Below are 20,622 nucleotides of genomic sequence, written 5' to 3'. Positions count from 1 at the left end.
TGCTAATCACAGAAGGCTTCCTTTAAGAAATGCCTTTGAAGCTTAAAGATAAGAGCCAAAGGGAACGGAGGGTTGTCATTAAGTTGCTCTTTTTGTTGTGTTCAAATTAACACACCTTAGCAATTAATAGGAAAAGGTAAGGTTGTGTCCTTGCATCAATTTGGAAAAATTGCTGGAGAGTCTGTTGGGTCTGTTGCTATGACCCCTGTTGAGGAAACGGACAGGCTGAGGGCACAACACTGCAAGTGTGAGGTTTTTATGAGGTATTTTGCCGGGGTTGTTAAATAAATCATGCAGTCATTAAGTGAATCCGGGTTCCCGCATTGATTTTGCTTGTCAGAAGCTGACTGGGAAACGCGCAAATGGTGATCACGTGACCTCGGGGCACTGTTAACACCGGAAGTGCAGGCCAGTTGTCAAGTGCCCGGATTTTTGCTGCAATGGTCGTAAATGTGAGGACGGGTGGAAAGTCACTTTTTTCAGTGTCATTGTACCTTTGAACCGTCACTAAATGAACGGTTGTAAGTCAAGGAATACCTGTAGTAATTAGAATGCTTAACAATTGGGAGTATAAGTAGTCCTCGACTTACAACCTCAACAGAGCCCCAAATTTCTGTTGTTAAGTGAGACATTTGTTAAGTGAGTTTTGCCTCATTTTACGACCTTTCTTGCCACAGTTGTTAAGTGAATCACTGCAGTTGACAAGTCAGTAAACCCTGCTGTTAAGTGAATCTGGCTTCCCCATTTGCTTGTCAGAAAGTCCCAAGAGGGGAAATCACATTATCCCGGGACACTGCGACCATCATAAATAGGAGCCCGTTGCCAAGCGCCCGAATTTTGATCACATGATCACGGGATTGCTGCAAAGGTCATAACTGAAAAACATTCATAAGTCACATTTTTCATTGTGATCGTAACTTCGAACAGTCACTAAACAAACTGTTGTAAGTTGAGGATTACCTGTATTAAGCTTAAATACCATTGCTTGTCCAATGGACGTTTTAATAGAGCCCAGAAGTATAGAAGCCAGCTTTCCATGGGGCCCTTATCTACAGATGGTTGGTCGTTACCCTAATGTAGGGGTTTCCCCCCCCCAATCCATGGACCGCCACTTGGCCGCAGCATGCCAGAAACCGGGCCTGGCAAACTAGCGAAGGCCCCTCCGCGGGAGGCAGGAAGTACACGAAACCGCGCCCCCTCCGGTCTGGTGAGAATCCTCTCTCCAGGAAGCGGTCCCTGGTGCCCAAAAGGTTGGGGGCCACTACCCTAATGGGGTGGCAACCCATTTGGGTTCAAAGTAAATACAGGTAGTCCTCAACTTACAGCCATGCATTTCGTGACCATTCAAAGTTGCAACGGGCACCGAAAGAAGTGAGCTACGACCAGGGATTTTTTTTCTCACAGAACGCTCAGAACGGAGTTCCGGCACCTTTTTTGGATGGAAACTTGTAGGGTAGGCATGGCGGGTTGTATGACGTGTGAGTTCCGGCACCTTTTTCTTTTACAAAAAAAGCACTGGCTACGACTGTTTTTCACACTTAGGACCGTTGCAGCGTCGCCACGGTCACATGATCAAAATTGAGATGCCTGGCAACCGGCATGCATTTAGGTCATAAAATGAGGCAAAACTCTCTTGCTTAGAAATGGACATTTTGGGCTCAATCGTGGTCCTACGTCAGGGACTACTGTACCTGTAGTCACCTAAGGGGAGCATTTGAGATTGCATAGAAAGATCTAGGGAGGAGATTTTGGCTCTGGCATTTTGGATATCTGGATCCCAAATCCTCTGCTTACGTTTAGCCAGGTGTTTGTCAAGTTGCAAAACAGGCGGTGACACCACAAAATGCCGAAATGTCGTGGATTTGCCTTCCTACCGGTAGGTTGGAGAGGAATCTTCACAGCAGCAGATGATCAAATATACCCGGAGTGTATTGTTCAGCCCCTCTTTAGAAGCTGCTAATAAGCTTGCACAGGCTTGCTGAGTTGAGTGTGCTTCTTCTCCGACCCTTAACATCTTTTCTTCCTTTAGGTTCTGCCACTGGGTTTTGCTGAAATTCCTGAGCCGGATGTTCCTCAGAGTGATAGTCCACAAAGGGCAGCTGGAGATGGTGCACAGAGCAGAAGAGGTGATAAGAGAGCAGATGTGTATAAAGCCACACCTGGAATCCTGCATCCAGCTTTGGTCCCCACATTCTAAAAAAGATGTTGGGGCTTTGGGAAAGTGTACAGAAGAGCAACTAAGATGACTAAAAGCCTGGAGAATAGAGTAGAGTAGAGTAGAGTAGAGTAGAATAGAATAGAATAGAATAGAATAGAATAGAATAGAATAGAATAGAATAGAATAGAATAGAATAGAATAGAACAGAGTAGAGTAGAGTAGAGCAGAGCAGAGCAGAGCAGAGTAGAGTAGAGTAGAGTAGAGTAAGAATAGAATAGAATAGAATAGAATAGAATAGAATAGAATAGAATAGAATAGAACAGAGCAGAGCAGAGCAGAGTAGAATAGAATAGAATATAGAATAGAATAGAATAGAATAGAATAGAATAGAATAGAATAGAATAGAATAGAATAGAATATAGAATAAATAGAGTAGAATAGAATAGAATAGAATAGAATAGAATAGAATAGAATAGAATAGAATAGAATCTGGAATGCAATGCAATGCAATGCAATACAATAGAACAGAGCAGAGCAGAGTAGAGTAGAATAGAGTAGAGTAGAGTAGAATAGAATAGAATAGAATATAGAATAAATAGAATAGAATAGAATAAATTAGAATAGAATAGAATAGAATAGAATAGAATAGAATAGTTTGGTCACTTTATCAAAGAATGAGATGAGATTGGTTTGGCATGATCTGTTTTTAACAAACCCATGCTGGCTGCTAGTTATGACTTTGTTTGCTTCTAGTTGTTTGCAGATCTGTTGTTTTTTTATCTTTTCTAGGATCTTCCCAGGTATTGATGTTAAACTGATTGGTCTGTAGTTTCCTGGATCTGATTTCCCCCCCCCCCCCAGCTCTTGACTAAAACATATGAAGAACGGTTGGGTATGGTTAGTCTAGAGAAAAGATGGACTAGGGGTGCCATGATAAGAGTGTTCCAGCATTTGAGGGGCTGCCACAAAGAAGATGGGGTCAACTTATATTCCAAAGAAGGCAGGCCAAGAAGCAATAGATGGAAACTAATCAAGGAGAGAAGCAATGTGGAATTAAGGAGAAACTTTCTGACAGAACAATTAACCAGAGGAAGGTCTTGCCTTCAGAAGTTGTGGGTGCTTCATCACCAGAGTTTTTAAAGAAGAGATTGCACAGACACTTGTCTCAAATTGTATAGGGTGTCCTGCTTGAGTAGGGGGTTGGACTAGAAGACCTCCAAGGTCCCTTCCAGCTCTATTCTGATTGATTGATCTTTCCCCATGGGAATGATTTGGGAAAAGAAATGGATAATTGGATAGCTGAAGATGCAGTTAGCTAGGCAAAGCTTCTGGGTGATGGATATCGCTGACCTTTCTACGTCATCCACAGGGCTTTTAATGGTTGAACATTGGATCCTAGGGGGAAGTTAGGTGCCATCAAGATGATCTTGGCTCCTGGTGACTTTAGATAAATGCTTGTCATCTTGATCTTATTTTAGTGATAAGTTATTAGCAGCATTTCCAAAGGCATTCTAATAGTTTCTTTAATTGCATCCCTCCAGCTTATCTTTTATCTTCCCTTCATCCTCCTATCTGCAGTTTTAGTGAGTGTAATTGTTTCCTAATGCACCGTCCGCTCCCACTGCGTATCCAGAGTAAAGGTAATCCTTGATTTACAACCACAGTTGAACCCCAAAACAGTTGTTGAATGAGCTTTGCCCCATTTTACATTTTCTCAACACAGTTTATTTATTTATTTATTTATTTATTTATTTTATTTTATTTGTATACCGCCCTTCTCCCGAAGGACTCAGGGCGGTGAACAGGGCAATAAATACTAAAATACAAAGATACAAAAATTAAGAAAAGATTAAATATAATGCCCAATGCAATACAGCAATAAATTACAATACATTAAAAGCAATAATAAAACCCAAACCCATCAGACCAGGCCGGCTTGTTCAAACAAATAGGTCTTTAGATCACGTCGGAAGGAGCGAAGGTCGGGAGCCATCCGGAGCTCAACCGGTAAACGGTTCTACAGATCCGGCTCACAGTTGTGAGTCATTGCGGTTGTTCAATTAGTAATACGGTTGTTAAGTGAATTTAGCTTCCCCGTGGACAAGGCCCCTGCGACACAAATACATGCCAGTTGCCAAGCATCTAAATTTTGATCACATGACCATGAGGATGCTGCATTGGTCATAAGTGTGAAAAATGGTCATAAGTCACTTTTTTTCAATGCCGTTGTAGCTTCAAACGGTCACTAAGCTAATGGTTGTAAGTCAAGGACTACCTGTATTTTGGAGTGCATCCTCATGCAATTCTCTCTTGCTGGAACTTAATCTCTGTTTCTCCCCTACAACCAGGCTAATACTCCTATGGTTTTCCTTTCAACTCACAAGTCTCGTCTGGATGGTCTGTGGCTTCCATTTCTTTTGGCCTCCCAGGGTGTGGCCATCCCTCGAGTGGCTTGGGAGAACAAAACCTTCACTCCCACCTACAGGTAGATTCAACATCCTGGAAAAGATTTTAACCTTTCTCTAAAATCTATTTTATTACATTATTATAAATCCTAAGTAATATATTGTTTTGATGCAGGGGTATTTGTACACTATTAATGAGAGATTATTGACACATTAATTTTTAAATAAGTTGAAATGGAATGGAATAGAATAGAATTAATAGAATAGAATGGAATGGAATGGAATGGAATGGAATGGAATGGAATGGAATGGAATGGAATGGAGAATAGAATAAAATAGAATAGAAAATAGAATAGAATAATGATGGGATGGAATGGAATGGAGAATAGAATAGAATAGAATAGAATAGAATAGAATAGAATAGAATAGAATAGAATAGAATAGAATAGAATAGAATAGAATAGAATAGAATAGAATAGAATAGAATATGGAATAAATGGAATGGAATAGAATGGAATGGGATAGAATAGAATAGAACAGAACAGAACAGAACAGAATAGAATAGAATAGAGCTGAAAGGGACCTTGGAGGTCTTCTAGTCCAGCCTTCTGCTCAAGCAGGAGAATCTATACCATCTCAAGATGGAGAAGGAGAAAAAGGAAGATGTTTATGTCAGTGTTAACTGTGATTTGAAATAATCAGTATTCATGACCATCAGGTTTAAATTTTATGTCCAAAACTAAAGATAGCCTTTATGAACAACTGCAAATTATATCAAAATAATTGTTCTGCAATTAAAGTTTTTGTCTTAAGCTGAATACCTAATAGTAACATCTCCACCGTATATTTACTTCTTATTGCTTCTGCATGACAAAAATAAACAGTAGGCAAAATAAACAATGATATATTAATTTGACATGCAAGTCAGTTATCAGTTGGACTTGTATCCACAGGAGTGAGATCCTATACTTTCTCACGCCTTTTCCTGGATTCTCAGGAAACTCAGAGTAATACTTTTCCTGGTTCCAGTTGATCATCTGAAAATATAATTGTCCCATGCTAACACAGGGCAGGATAAATTTTGATTCTGCATAGCGCAGTCTTTAAAATAAAGTCAGGGTTCAAAGCCATTTTACCCGTAAACTCATGAAGTGACATTAAGCACGCTTTCTTAGTTTGCGGGTCCCTGAGAGGCAAATATGTCAACTTCATTTAGCATCATAAGGTTGAAAGGGACCTTGGAGGTCATCCACTCCAACCCCCTGCCCAAGACACGAGACCTTATTCCACGAGACCTGTCCAATCTTTTCTTAAAGACCTCCTGGGTTTTCTACGGAGTCTTTCTTTCCCTTCCCTTCCCTTGCTTTCACTTTTCTCCTTTTTTTTTTTTTGAAATGTGCGTGGGAGGCTCTGTCTTGGAAAAAGCTTTTACCGTTTGTTTCTAATAAATCCAATTCCATGAGTCTTTTTTAAATGAAATAACAGCATTTTAATAATTTGCAGGATGTGTTCTGCCCATAACCAAGATATGGAATTTAGCTTTCTATCTGGAGAGGTGTGGGGTCTTGAGTCAGCCTACTAAAAGATGCACAATTCAGAACCAAGCTTTTTTTTTTTTTAAATCCCCCAACTTAACCAGAGCCTGCAGACTCAGTGCACCCTGAAATGAAGGTTTGTCTATTTTTGCACACTTGCCATGACTACGGAGCCCCTGGGTTGAAGCTGTGATCACATTTTCCTTCCTCGCAAGGAACTTATCTGTGACTTTCACGTTTCAAGCGGTATTTCTCCATATTTGGAAAAATAAATGGCTTTTCTACTTCAGCATGCCAAAGGCAGTGAAGATTTGCCAGAGGTAGACTCCTGCCCTGAATAGCAAGTTTCTTCCATTATAACTGATTTTTTTTAAAACAAAACAAAAACAAATCAAAACGCCAGCCACAGTTTCTCTCCAAGTGAACTAACAGCTTTCTTATCTTCTTGGTCCAGGGCTCTGCTGGCTTCGCTGGGAGGGGTGTTCCTGCCCCAGGGAATGGGGCAGAGATGGGACGGTGATGAAGGCGCCCTCTCCAGAGCTGTGGTGGCTTCCGTGAGTTGAAGGCCTGATCTTTGGAGCAGGGAAGTGCTGGATCCTTTAGGGCTGGGAGTGGGTGGGGAGGCTGGGAGTGCTGCTGATGAGGGGAGGACCCAGCAAGAGCATTCTGAAGGAAAAGGGCTGTCTAGGGAGTGGGAAGGGGCTTCAGACGTTTGGCTGGAGGCATGTGAACGTAACCGCTTCATCGTTAATCCTTGGATTAAGTTGGCTACTTCAGTTCATGCTTTTCCAGATTGGAAAAGGGCACAGACAGTTGGAGCCAAGGATTCAACATGCAAGAAAGGATCAGAGACCTCGTCCCACGCAGTGGGAGATGCCTTCAGAGAGGATCTTCGGGGTTCGGAAGGATCACCCAGAAAAGCATATGCTTTGCTCTGTGGTGCTTCTGAACCTGGTGGATCCCAGTGGGTTTTCTGCAGAATCTCCCATTGCACCAGACAAGGTCTCCACCTCTAGGGTCAGTAAGTGGGAAGAACCAGTTTGTGTCTTTTCTATCGTATAGGTCAGGGGTAGGCAACCTTGGCTCTTTTATGACTCGTGGACTTCAACTCCCAGAATTCCTGAGTCAGCATGGAAACCTCTCCCTTTCCCCTCGGCATGGCTGGCTCAGGAATTCTGGGAGTTGAAGTCCACGAGTCATGAAGGGGCTATAGTTCCCCCATGCTGGCTCAGGAATTCTGGGAGTTGAAGTCCACAAGTCATAAAAGAGCCAAGGTTGCCTACCCCTAGTATAGGTAGTCCTTGATTTACGACCGGTCACTTAAACATTCAACATTATGATGAACTCCCCCTAAAGCTACTTACAACTCATCTTTCAAGTTATGACACCTACAAACACATATGTAGAATCACATGCACACGCACACACACTTTCACATGATCTCTTTGTCCTTCCTTCCTTCCTTCCTTCCTTCCTTCCTTCCTTCCTTCCTTCCTTCCTAATGTTATGGGATTTCCAGATGATGTTTTCTTTTTCTTAAAACCTTCCTGTATTCTTTGTCAGTTCATAGCACATTTTTATTTCCACCCAAAATTTTAAGGTGGCAAAGGCAGAACAGCTGTCCAGTTCCTTTTGATTAATGAGGTGAGAGAGAGAGAAAGGGGGAGGGGGGAGACAGAGAGAGCGCTTGGGCCAAATTTGATGAATGTGCAAGTAACTGGAAGATCTGTGGAGATTCTCAGTCATCCAGGTCACAGTTACCCCAAAGGTTCGTTTTCACGAGTAACTGCCAGGCCTGTGTGTATTTCTTTGCTTGCTTGCTTTTTTTTTTTTTTAACCACGGAGAACTTTAAACTCCTGTCTCAACCAGAAACAGACATTTAGCATCTGCAAACCATGGCAGCAGTGTTCGCATTTCTGCCAAACCGTTTAGAGGAAGCACAGATGCAACTGTTCGCTCAGCTCTGCTTTCAGCAGCCGTGCTTCACACCCAAATGAGAGCTTGGGAGAAGCAAGTCGCTTGCAGGGTTACAGGATGTTCAGAGGGATTGTGACTTCTTATTTCCCTAACCAAGCATGAAGGCTTGTTTCCAAAACTGGCAAGAACATGGGGTCAGACGAAAGTTCCTTCTCGCTGGCCAGGTGTGGCTGGGGCCCTAAAGAGCAGGCGTAGATGGGGAAGACTCCTAGTTACTGTGAGAATAACCTAATCAGTGTTTGCAAACAATTTATTATTTTACGGACCTTTAATACGTCCTTCCCTGTCCATTTTTTCCCCCAACTGAAGAAGACCCTTCTCCTTCAGTTCTTAAGGGGAGATGGAGGGATTGGGATCCAGTTTACAATTGATGATGGTGGTGGTGGTGATAATGATGATGATGAGACAGCTATCCAACTTCGAAAGGAAAAGATGTTGGTTCCTTTTATGGACCGTCGCTGGATGTAGTATTTGTATAAAGATTCTGCTTCCTTTGTTGGTCCTGTTGAGGGTAAGAAGCTGAGATATTTCTTCCCAGCTCGATATTTTCAAAGAAAGTGCTCACTTGAACAAGACAAGGACAAGAAGCGACAAGTGGAAGAGTGTTAACGAGAGAGCCAGCCTAGAAGTAAGAAATTTTCTGACGGTGAGAATAATTAATTGGTGGAGCAACTTGCCTTCAGACGTTTTTTAAGAAGAGTTCAGACCGTCATTTGTCATTCGTGTGAAGTGATATATAAGATCTATTTGCGTGAGTAAGGGGTTGGACTAGAAGACCTCTAAGTGTTCTGAACCAGCCCTCTTCTGGCCTTGAGTAAGGCAAACCCCTATTCAGAAAGAAGAGACTGGAGAGCGTCCAAGGCTAAAAGACATCTGCCAAGATTTAATTACGCAGTTAACAAAAACACTAGAGCTTGTCTTCTCAAGCGGAAAAGTTGCTTTCAGCAACCAGCCCCTCCCCAAACACTCCTTTTATAGAGAGCTCAGGGCGTGGTCTCCCTGTGCCTCCTCCCGAGGAGTCCCACAACCTTTCTTTGTTTGTTCCTGCTCGACTGCCTCCTGCGTCGGGCGTCCTTGAACAGGGCCAGCTGTGGGTCATCTTCCTCCGCTAGCATGGGCGGATCCACCGGACACTGAGGAACAGCCCATTTGGCCACGAAGGCCGAGTCCATAAAGTTAGTGGTAGCCCCAGAGTCAATTAGGGCATGGACCGGAATCCCCTCTGGCTTGCCAGGAAGGATCAGTCGTGCCTCCAAAATCAAATGCCGTGGAGGTTCACAGGCACCATCGGAATGGCGTCGCTCGGCGTGGTCGTGGTGGGTCGACCGATCTATCACACCGACTAGATCGGGCTCGGGCCGTTTCCCGACAGCAAAGCAGGGGACTTTCTCGGGGCCGGCTTGGTCACTGATGCCCGCTGACGCTTCTTTGGACAAGAAGCAGCCAAATGTCCAGGGTCCCCACAGTAAAAACACAACCCCTCCGATCGTCGTCTGTCCATTTCTGTCACCGATAGACGGGACCTGGCGGCACCCAGCTCCATTGGCTCCTCCCTCTGGACTGGGGGCTCACGCACAACGGGCGGCAGGGGTCTGTGGGGTGGCACGGCGACTCTTTCGCTGCTGCAGCCGGGCATCGATCCGCAGACAAAGATGGATCAGCCCATTCAGATCTGAGGGAATGTCCACGCGGGCCAGCTCATCCAACATCTCCTCTGACAAGCCATCCTGAAAGGCATCCACGAGCGCAGCCTCATTCCAGGCGGAATCCTGGCTAAGCAGCCGGAAATCGCTGATATAGGCCTGTAGAGGGCGCTGACCCTGCCTCAAAGCTTTCAGGCGTCGGGTGGCCGTCTGTGCCTTAATCGGGTCCTCGTACATGAGGCGCATATGGTCACAAAACCCCCCAAAGTTATCCAACAAAGGGCTAGGCTGTGCCAACAGAGGCGTGCCCCAACGAGCTGCATCTCCCGACAGAAGGCTCAACACGAATCCCACCTTATCTCGGTCAGTGGGGAAATCAACTGCTCTCACGCTGATAAAAAGCTGGCATTGTCCCAGGAAGGCAGGAAACAGTTCTGGTTTACCAGCAAATTTATCCGGCATAGCTATCTGACATTTCCTCCTGGGTGGGGGTGCAGCATGTACCTGAGCTTGCAGTTGTGCCACCTGAGCTGCCAGCAAAGTGAGTTGCTGGGTGAGCTGGGCATTCTCGGCAAGAAGCTGCTCCATCGTAGTAATAAGGGGTGGGGGGCTGAAAGCAAACTGTTCTGAACCAGCCCTCTTCTGGCCTTGAGTAAGGCAAATCCCTATTCAGAAAGAAGAGACTGGAGAGCGTCCAAGGCTAAAAGACATCTGCCAAGATTTAATTACGCAGTTAACAAAAACACTAGAGCTTGTCTTCTCAAGCGGAAAAGTTGCTTTCAGCAACCAGCCCCTCCCCAAACACTCCTTTTATAGAGAGCTCAGGGCGTGGTCTCCCTGTGCCTCCTCCCGAGGAGTCCCACAACCTTTCTTTGTTTGTTCCTGCTCGACTGCCTCCTGCGTCGGGCGTCCTTGAACAGGGCCAGCTGTGGGTCATCTTCCTCCGCACTCTCGGGCTCACGCAGCTGAGAAGAGGTCCCCGGCTGAGGGCTCTGCAAAGCCTCCGAACCATCATCAGCCGGTTCGTTTCCCTCCTCCCCCTCGTCTGAGTCATCCGATACATCGGAGCCGACTGTCGGACCCACAGGCTGGCCCTGAGTCACAACACTAAGGTCCTTAGTCCTAACCCTGTTTGACTTCCACATGCTGGAGTCTCTCCTGCTCGGTATGTATGTATTCCATGCAGATTTCCAGGATTAAAAGTTTTGTGTTCAGCCGGTAGAAATCAGGCCTCATAAACAGTGCAGCTTCCCTGTCAGTCTGAACAATCCACAGTGTTCCACTTTTCAGCACTTCCAAGAAGGCTGCACACCCATTTGCAGTCCGATTCAGGTGACCCGAAAGACACAGATAAGCCCCCAAGTGGCCTGAAACGACCCTCAGAGAGAGTGCTAAGGACCAGATGACTGCAAGGAATCCCCCACCCACCCCCCATTCAGAACTGAAAAAGCTTCCTGGGTGAGAAGCGAAAGGCCTTCAAGGAAAAAAAAAGAAAAAAAAAGTCCAGTTGCTTTTTGAAAAAGCATCTTTGGGACAATCCGCACTGTAATTTTCAAGTTTCTCATGGCCTGGGGAAGAAGAAAGAAGAGTCCCAGAGAGACTTTTGCACAATCTGGAAACTCTCTTCAGGCACACAGCCCTTGTGATCGTACCTTCAAATATGTTTTTTTTTTAAGAAAGGAAGAAAGAATGTTCAAAGAGCAGCTGAGATTTTCATTCATTGCGGGCTTTAATTGAAGTTGCTGTTTCTGCTCTTCTAAAGGAGACACGCAAAGGAAGATGTTGTCATTTGTAGCTATTGTGAAGGGCCCCTTGCGGTTCAGTCGGCATAGAAGTGTTAGAAATCCTTTGAACATTTTGCATTTGACTGTCTGCAGAATTTTTTTTCCACTCTTGATTCCTTTTGATGGGCACCTGGGCAGTTACATCTAATCTGCCATAATAATTGGTCCTGATAAAGTGGACTTGTAGATTTTATTATAGTGGCTGTCTCTCCAGATGGTCTATTACAGGGGTAGGCAACCTTGGCTTGTCTATGACTCCTGGACTTCAACTCCCAGAATTCCTGAGCCAGCCGTGCTGAGGGGAAAGGGAGAGGTTTCAAGCTGAGCCATGCTGGCTCAGGAATTCTGGGACTTGAAGTCCACGAGTCATAAAAGAGCCAAGGTTGCTTAGCCCTGGTCTATTACCTATTCCTTGAGCATCTTATGACTTTCACTTTGTTGTTTGTATCTTATGATTTATGTTGATTGCTTTTATTTAGTATCTTATGACCAAGTTCCCCAACGTTTCTGGCTTTGCGGACTGGCGGGGAGGGGGGATGGTTCCGTATGAGTGGCCTGCCACTCACTTAAATGGAATGCACGCACACACACATTCGCCCACTGCTCACACAAATGACAATGCACACTCGTGCAATGCCAACTATTTCCATGGCCCGGTTGCAAACTGCTCACGGCTCACTCGTGGGCTGTGGCCTACAGTTTGGGAACCCCTGTCTTATGACTACCACTGAGTATTGTGTCTTATTATTTATGATGATCATATTTATGATTATGATCATTATTTACCACTTGTTGCTTATATGTACACTGAGAGCTTATGCACTGAAGACAAATTCCTTGTCTGTCCAATCAAACTTGGCCAATAAACAATTATATTCTGTTATGTACTGTTCTGTTCTGTTCTCTGTATTCTCCTATTCTCTCTATTCTATTCTTCTGTTCTGTTCTATTTTCTCTATTTTCTATTCTATTCTATTCTTTATTCTATTCTCTATTCTTTCTATTCTATTCTAATCTCTATTCTCTATTTTATTTTATTCTATTCTCTCTGTATTCTATTCTATTCTATTCTATTCTATTCTACTCTTTATTCCATATTCTATTCTGTTCTATTCTATTCTTTATTCCATATTCTATTCTATTTTATTCTATTCTGTTCTGTTCTGTTCTGTTCTATTCTATTCTTTATTCCATATTCTATTCTATTCTATTCTATTCTATTCTATTCTATTCTATTCTATTCTATTCTATTCTATTCTATTCTATTCTATTCTATTATCATATTCTATCATATCCTTTTCCAAAGACACCTCCACCACCACCCCTACATTTTATCCCTGTAACAACAATCCTGTGGAGTAGGTGGGATGAGGGAGAAGATTTGGCCTAAAGTTGCCAGGAGGGCTCTGGAGTTGAGCCATAACTTGAACTCTTGAGGTTAGCACCTTAATTGCCACTCTGTAGGAGAAGAACCATGTTAGTCCGTGGTAGCCCCAGATCAAGAGGGGTCTGGTAGCCCTGTTTCCAACCTATCCATTTTATTAAAAAAACAAAAGCTTTTGTGAGCTGAAGCTCACTCCATCGAAACATCAGGAGCTCCATGAACATTGCATGTCTCACGAAATCCAAGAACTTCAAGGAAGGCTCCAATAGGCTTTTCTCAGACTGACAAAGTTTTATTTAAAAAACGTATACCTTTTAATCAAACGGGATAGTCTGATAGTCTGATAGTCTCCTTTTTTAAAAAAAAATTATTGCACAACACTGAGCCTAAGGTGCTTATAAAGCAGGGGTTTCCAAACTTGGAAACTTTTAAGACTTGCAGACTTCAACTCCCAGAATTCTTCAGACAGCCATGTCTTTATTTTTGTGCAGCCACGGTGGCTGAGCAATTCTGGGAATTGAAGTCCCAGTTGCCAAGTTTGGAAGAGTCCCAATTTGAACGTTTAAGCCAATGAATGTGGGACACGGGAAAGGATGGCCTTGCCGTTCACGGTCTTCTCTTCTCTCATAGTACATTGAAGAACTACTCCTGAGCAAGCAGTCCCTGCTGATCTTCTTGGAAGAGGTCTCCCCTGGGTCTCAGCAGCTCTCCCTCTCCGGCAGAGCGTGGCTGAGCCTGGTGTTCAGTGCTTATTACACTGGGACCATCCCAGATGTCATGATGGTGCCTGTTAGCGTCTCCTACGAGAGAACTCCCGACTTCATTCACAGGGGGAAGGAGGTAAGAACAGCTGTGGCCAAAAGGCCCTGCCAATCTCAGATCCCAACTCTAGGATCTGAGAATCTTAGAGTGGGAATTTGGAGATAATCTAGGATGAGAGTAAGAGCCACTGCACCAGCTCTATACTCTCTTTTTTTAGTAGCCCGGTTATTTAACTGAGATTGCTGGACGTAAGATAATTGTCTCCTTCAGTTTCCAGTCCCAGGATCCCACAGAGCACCCCAAGCTACAAATATTCTCTTCTGTTGATACACCTGAAAAATGCTGGATGGCAAATCGCTGTCAACTTAATCTTGTATCCGCTGTTGACCTAAGAGGGGAACAGTGGAAGGAGATTGAAGAAATCAAACTGAATAGAAATTAAGTCCATTCCATATAATTCCTTCAGGGCGCACTCTTTGCTTGCTGTGTTGCCTGTATTTGCAGTTCATGTGCAAAGGGATCCTTCTTTTGTTTCATCTGAATGGAAACCAGTCAAAACAAGAGAGGTGCAGATAGCTTGCTAGATCCAAGCTGAGGCCCCTCTGCGGAGCTTCCGCCGTCCTCCGGCGACATTTTTCTCTCCTGGGTTCAGGAGTTGGGGTGCCTAGCTCCACAACCCTTCAAATTCCTTGTGTGTCCAATCACACTTGGCCAGTAAAGTGTTCTCTTCTGTTCTGTTATTTATTTTTATTCTATTCTATTTGTATTCCAGTCTTTCAGGCAGAAGAGGCCCATGTTTTATTGTTTCCCTAAGATTAGCAATAAGGAAGTGCCACTAAGGGGCGGTGGGGGGGAACTGGCTAGTAAGCAGACTGGCTTAGAAACGCCCTTTATTATTCCCGGCTCTTAGATGGAATTGCAAGAAAAATACCTGAAGGAGTATTTAAAAATTCTGCTTGCCCACCTGCAGCCCATAATGGCCCAGTCTGTGCAGGTTTCTGCCTAATTCTGCTGCCCGATCCCTTCTGGGGTCCAAACTAAAGACAAGCAAGTGGCCTCCGTCCACTTGGATGGGGTGTCCACCAGGAAAGGGTCGAAAAAGCCATAACGTTGACCACAGCTGATGTCTGCATTGCTTGTTCCGTTTTCCAGAGCCCCACCCAGACTCTTGGTCTCTGGGCCACTGTGTGGACTCTCTGCCAAGCCGCTTGTCGGGGACTGGGCTGTGTCCGGATCGACCTTGCTCAGCCCTTCTCTTTGCAGGTATGGACATTCAGCCCTGGCTCAGCGGCCTCTGCGCAAGGGGAAATGCTTGGGAAACGTGGCAATGTCCCAGTAACTGCGTGATTGAAGCCCCATCTTTGTTATGCATGGATTGTGATGCCCTTCCGTTTTCTGTGTGTGATGCACGTTACACAGGTAGTCCTCAACTTAAGACTACAATTGAGCCCAAAATTTCTGTTGCCAAACAAGACATTTCTTAAGTGAGTTTTGCCTTATTTTACAACCTATCTTGCCACGGTTGCTGAGTAAATCATTGTAGTTGTAAAGTTACTAACATGGTTGTTAAGTGAATCTGGCTTCCCCATTGAGTTTGCAAAGGGTGATCACATGACCCTGGGACATGGCAGCTGTCATAAATATGAATAAGTTACCAAGTGTCCGAATTTTGATCAGATGACCATGAGGACGCTGCAACGGTCGTAAGTGTGAAAAAATGGTCATAAGTCACTTTTTTTTAGTGTCATCGTAACTTTGAACAATCACTGAACGAACTGTTCTAAGTCAAGGAGTGCTTGTAAAGGAGCATGTGTTTCAGTGACTGCCATTTTGAATCTTGTAAGCACATATGTGCACACACAGACGACCCTGTCCTAACTTGTGGGGGGCGGGGGGAAATGGTTATAGGATAGTTGTTCTAAAAGGAAGAAGGAATAATCTTGAAGAACAGGAAGAAGACAGTAGTCAGATAAGAGAGAAGTGAGTCCAGGGCAGAAATGTAATTTGAAAAAACATCTCATCCCTAGTTCTCGCAAAGAAGAAGATGGGGAGAGGGTAGAAGCACCTTCAGACTTGCAAAACTCTTGCCATAATCTTATAATAAATGGAGGATTAGCATGCATGACTTTGCATTTCTAATCTGGTCTACCTCAAAGGACTGACAATAGCAAATCTTTCTTCCTAGAACGGAGATCCACCCTGCCCCGACTCAGCCAAAAACTTGGCACTGGAACTTGGCAGCAAATTGTTGAATAATGCTGGTGCACCTCTCTTCTCTGTTTTAAAGAAACAAAAATAATAATAATAGATGCATCACATTCTGATCGTTTAGCCCCCAAGTATTACCAATCACCCAATGTCTCCAGTATGAGGTTGAGGGAAAAAAGACCACAGGGATTGGCTCAAAGTAAAGTAATCCCCCCTCCAAATGTCCCTGCACACCTCAGGGCCTGAAGAAAAGTGGGGCTGGGCTTGTGTTTTTGCACAAGTATTTTTGCAGCCAACAGGTTGTATGCCTGCCTCAGATGCCACTGCAATCGGAATTATAGAATAACAGAGTTGGAAGGAATCTTTGAGGTCTTCTAATCCAACCTGCTAGAGGCAGGGGTAGGCAACCTTGGCTCTTTTATGACTCGTGGACTTCAACTCCCAGAATTCCTGAGGCAGCATGGCTCAACGTGGAAACCTCTCCTTCCCCTCAGCATGGCTGGCTCAGGAATTCTGGGAGTTGAAGTCCACGAGTCATAAAGCGGCCTAGGCCTAGGCCAGGGGTAGGCAACCTTGGCTCTTTTATGACTCGTGGACTTCAACTCCCAGAATTCCTGAGCCAGCATGGCTCAACATGGAAACCTCTCCCTTTCCCCTCAGCATGGCTGGCTCAGGAATTCTGGGAGTTGAAGTCCACGAGTCATAAAAGAGCCAAGGTTGCCTACCCCTGTACTAGACCATTGCAGACAAATGGCCGTCCTTTTTCTTCTTGAAAACCTCCACTGGGTGGGGCACCTACAACTTCTGGAGACAAGCATGTGACCACAAAGCACTTCCACCGATTGATTGTTCTCACCGAAAGTAGCGTTGAAATTCTCAATCAGATTCTTTTTTCTTTCTTCCTAGGAATTTGTGACAAACAGATGTTTCAGGCAGAACAGCTCAAGGAAGCAGTTGAAAGAACTGCTCCTACCTGAAATTTTTGACAGGGGGTAAGTCTTTTCTGAGAGTTGTGGAGATGTGAAAGTTGCAGTGCTTAGCCCACCCCACCCCCTCCCCCAGACAGGGAAGACACAAAAATCCCAGCTGCACTTGAAGAGACCCAACATGTGTCTGGATCCAAGGAAGACCAGCCAGAAAGAAACTCAAAAGGTTTCTCCAGTTAACTTAGAAAGACGTCTCTTCTAGATGAGTCGGTAAAAGTTGTGAGACTTGATCTCTTTGTAAAGTTTTACAGTATTTCTCCACTGCTATATTGTTTTCAGTATTTATTGAAAATGTTATCTAACATTGCAATGTTTAAATGGCATCCTTGGGGAAATTAAGGCTGCTCTGAATTTTTGAACTGCATCCCGGTTGCCTTTTGTCTTTTGGTGTATTATTCATGTATTACACTAAATCATGCGGTGAGTTGTTCAGTTTCGCCTTTAATGTGTTGGGTGGAATTTGGGCATTGTGGCTTATAAACTACTGTTTATGGCTTAGTATGTTCTATAAGGGCAGGAAATTCTGATTTATTCAATCAGCTTGAATCAAGTTAATTGATTAACTTAAAACACAGCTGAGCTCCAAATTTCCATTTTTAAGTGAATCATGCCCCATTTTGCATGTTTTTTGTCATGGTTGTTAAGCAAATCATCATCGTTGTTGAGTGAATCTGGCTCGCCCCATTGTCTCTGCTTCTCAGAAGCATTCTAGGAAGCTTGCAGGTAACAACCCCAGGATTCCAGGATGCTGCAACCGTCGTAAATACCGGCCGGTTGCAAAACATCCAGAGTTTGATCACGTGACTGTGGGGATGCTGCAATGGTCGTAAGTGTGAGAAGTTTTTCCAGTCCCATTGTAACTTTGAACTGTCATTAAATGAATGGTTGTAAGTTGAGGACTACCTGTAGGTCAACCCAGTGTTTACACCAAGTTGGCCACCAAGTAGGTTGGTGAGGATGGAAATGCAGGAAGAAATAGTCAGCCAAGAGATGTGCAAACGGCCCACAGCTTGTTAAGCACGAGGCCTTCGGGCAACATGCGTCATAATACGAGGCTGCCCACAAAAGCCGCTCTTGAGCCTTCGGATGTTTTCTGCTCTTATTCTCTCTCCACGATGAAGCAGCATCTGCAAGGGGGGCTCAAAAGATGCCGGAAAGTGGACACAAGGTCGTGCAGGAATACGTGCCTTGTTCCTTTGGTAAGTCCAAGGGCCCACGTGCATGTACAGGTAGTCCTCGACTCACAGCCGTTCGTTTAGTCACCACGCGAAGTTGCAACGGCACTGAAAAAGGTGACTTATGACCGTTTTTCACACTTACGACCACTGCCGCATCCCCAGGGTCAGGTGATCAAAATTCGGTTACTTGGCAATTGGCATATATTTATGATTTATAGTAGTGTCCCGGGGTGATGTAATCCCCTTTTGCGACCTTCTGACAAGCAACATCAATGGGAGAGCCAGATTCATTTATCAACCAGATTACTAACTCACTTAATAACTGTAGCAAGAAAAGTAAAATGGGTCAAATCTCACTTATCTGTCTCACTTAGCAACAAATTTTGGGCTCAGCTGTGATCGTAAATGGAGGTCTCCTTGTACAAAAGGGGCAGACTTCCACTGCAACTTCAGCTCCATCTTTTTGTCTGAATTAGCTAAAGAATCTGTTTGGACCTGGGCAGGAAGCCAGTGGGGCAACTTTGGATCAATTAATCTCCCTTAGCCCAACCCACCTCACAGGGTTGTAGTGAAAAAAATAAGAGGAAGGAGCATTATGCACAGCACCTTGACTTGCTCACCCACAAAAAACTCTGGGCTCTTAGTCTAAAAATAATATTATTTTAATCTGCAATGGCCAGAAATTAATACTTGTAGACCAAATGATCTGCAGGAATCCTATACATGTTTGCTGTTTAAGTAGACCAAATGTGATCTTTGAACATCGGAGGAAGGATGGAATAAAAAGCTTAATGACAGATAGATAGATAGATAGATAGATAGATAGATAGATAGATAGATAGATGATTGATAGATAGATAGATAGATAGATAGATAGATAGATAGATAGATAGATAGATAGATAGATAGATAGATGGATGGATGGATGGATGGATGGATGGATGGATGGATGGATGGATAAAGGGGCGGACGGAGGGAAAGACAGTACTGATCCAAAAAGCTGCTGTTCACCAGATCCTCATTCTCTGGTTTAATAGCTCCAGCATTCTGGATTGTGAGAAAGTTGAATGTTGGCCTACGAGCTTTCAAGATGTTGTGGCACTGACCGTAGAAGAACAGGTTTTGCTGGACAATTTAAGCCTCCATGCTTTGAGTGGTAAGTAGTTGCCCTGTCTCACCTGCTGGCAGAAAGAGATGCCCAGAGGTGTCACTTTTCATGTTGGTGCTGAAGTGGTCCAGCCAGCGTTGAGTCGGAAGTATGGTTGGTTCATTCTAAAACATAGGCTGGGCTTCTTGTCCACCAGAATGGAGTGTGTAGCTCATCCTCTCCAGATGGTTAGCCTTCAACTCCCATTTTCCTCAGCCACCGTGCTACAGTGGTGAGGGCCACTGTCTCATAATTCAAGGTGGCACCTGGGTGAAAGAAAGGCTGCTTAAAATAATGAATGCTAGTTGGGTGTAGTGGTTAAAGTCACCAAGCCAGAAACCAGTAGAAGTTTTCAAAAGCTTTTCAGCCCCACCAAATTCCAGAAATCCTGATCAAATCAAAGAATTCTGGTGACAGAAAATCTGTTGTTTTTGACCAAACTCCTTCCCCTAATTATCTCTCAGAGGACTCCATAATATTCTCCCATTGGAAGGATCCAATGTGAACAACCTAGCATTAGAGCATCTCTGAGAGACGATCCTGGACCAATCCCAAGAGTTATTTGGGGAGGAAAATTGGGGAGAACATACTTCGGTCTTCTCCACCAGCCTCTTAGAAGAAGGGCCTGAATGTAAAGTGATAGATCAACTACAAAAAAAATCAACCTTTTTCAGCATCAGGATGAAGTAAGCATAGGTTATTTAGCACAAAACGTGTCTTCTTGGGCTCTCAGAAGTTGGGAAACACTAACCTAGACTTTGAGAAACCTTCTGGGTTCTCGGAATGCTTCAACCCAGAGATGTTCAGCTAAAGAAATGCATTTCAGATGACATTTTCCAGCTCTAAGGCCTCCATGTCTCTTGAGTTACTGCAGTTCCTTCCCTAGATATCAGGAGAAAGCTCTTAAGCAGAGGCAGCCTGTTTTCACCCAGCTCTGCACGTTATTGTTGCTGCATTTGTCTGTGTTTCTGCCAGCTGTGCCTGCCTGTATGTTTCCCACTTGGATAACGTGACACATGAGTCCCTTCTACATCCCAGAGGTGACGAGAAAGATGTTGTTCCTGTGTCAAGGACACAGATGTGTCGACAGGCAGACGCCTACGTGCAGATGGTTTGTTCCCATATCAGGTTGGGTGAGACATAGCAGGAATTGCTTAACGGTGTTAACTGGCAGCAACAGTAGAAGAGCTGGAAAGAGTAGAGTAGTAGAGAACTGAGTATCCAGATGCTCGGTTTGTAAACTATGTGTGAAGCCCCAAACCAGGAATGATACGTGGCAGTTCTTCCCAGCTGAGTTCTTTATTGTTTCACCCTTGCAGAGAACATCTTGCCAGAATAAGCACTCTATTATCTGCACCCAAAATATTCTCTGTCAACTATGCAATAGAAGAGAATAATTGTAACTCAGGGTTGAACTGTAAGGTCTTCGGTGCTCCCCGAGCTTGGCTGTTTTC

The 20,622-nt window shown here is 44.2% G+C and overlaps 2 protein-coding genes across 2 annotated transcripts in view; one reads left to right on the top strand and one right to left on the bottom strand.

Annotated features, from left to right (window-relative positions):
* Positions 1–20,622, bottom strand: part of LOC310643787 (cationic amino acid transporter 3-like) — a 90,493-nt gene that overhangs the window by 18,136 nt on the left and 51,735 nt on the right. The window lies entirely within an intron of this gene.
* Positions 1–20,622, top strand: part of GPAT2 (glycerol-3-phosphate acyltransferase 2, mitochondrial) — a gene marked incomplete at its 5' end in the record, with an annotated part of 69,402 nt that overhangs the window by 12,947 nt on the left and 35,833 nt on the right. Inside the window, 7 exons of the mRNA XM_083368337.1 lie at positions 2,030–2,126; positions 4,507–4,643; positions 6,553–6,652; positions 13,518–13,727; positions 14,802–14,912; positions 16,764–16,849; positions 19,059–19,177. Of these exons, the coding sequence (XP_083224463.1) occupies positions 2,030–2,126; positions 4,507–4,643; positions 6,553–6,652; positions 13,518–13,727; positions 14,802–14,912; positions 16,764–16,849; positions 19,059–19,177 (860 nt within the window). The remainder of the gene's footprint in view (positions 1–2,029; positions 2,127–4,506; positions 4,644–6,552; positions 6,653–13,517; positions 13,728–14,801; positions 14,913–16,763; positions 16,850–19,058; positions 19,178–20,622) is intronic.

Source organism: Vipera ursinii (genome assembly GCF_947247035.1).
Source record: "Vipera ursinii genome assembly, chromosome: 8".
Classification (NCBI taxonomy): Eukaryota; Metazoa; Chordata; class Lepidosauria; order Squamata; family Viperidae; genus Vipera; species Vipera ursinii.
This window is presented reverse-complemented; position numbering and strand designations above follow the sequence as displayed.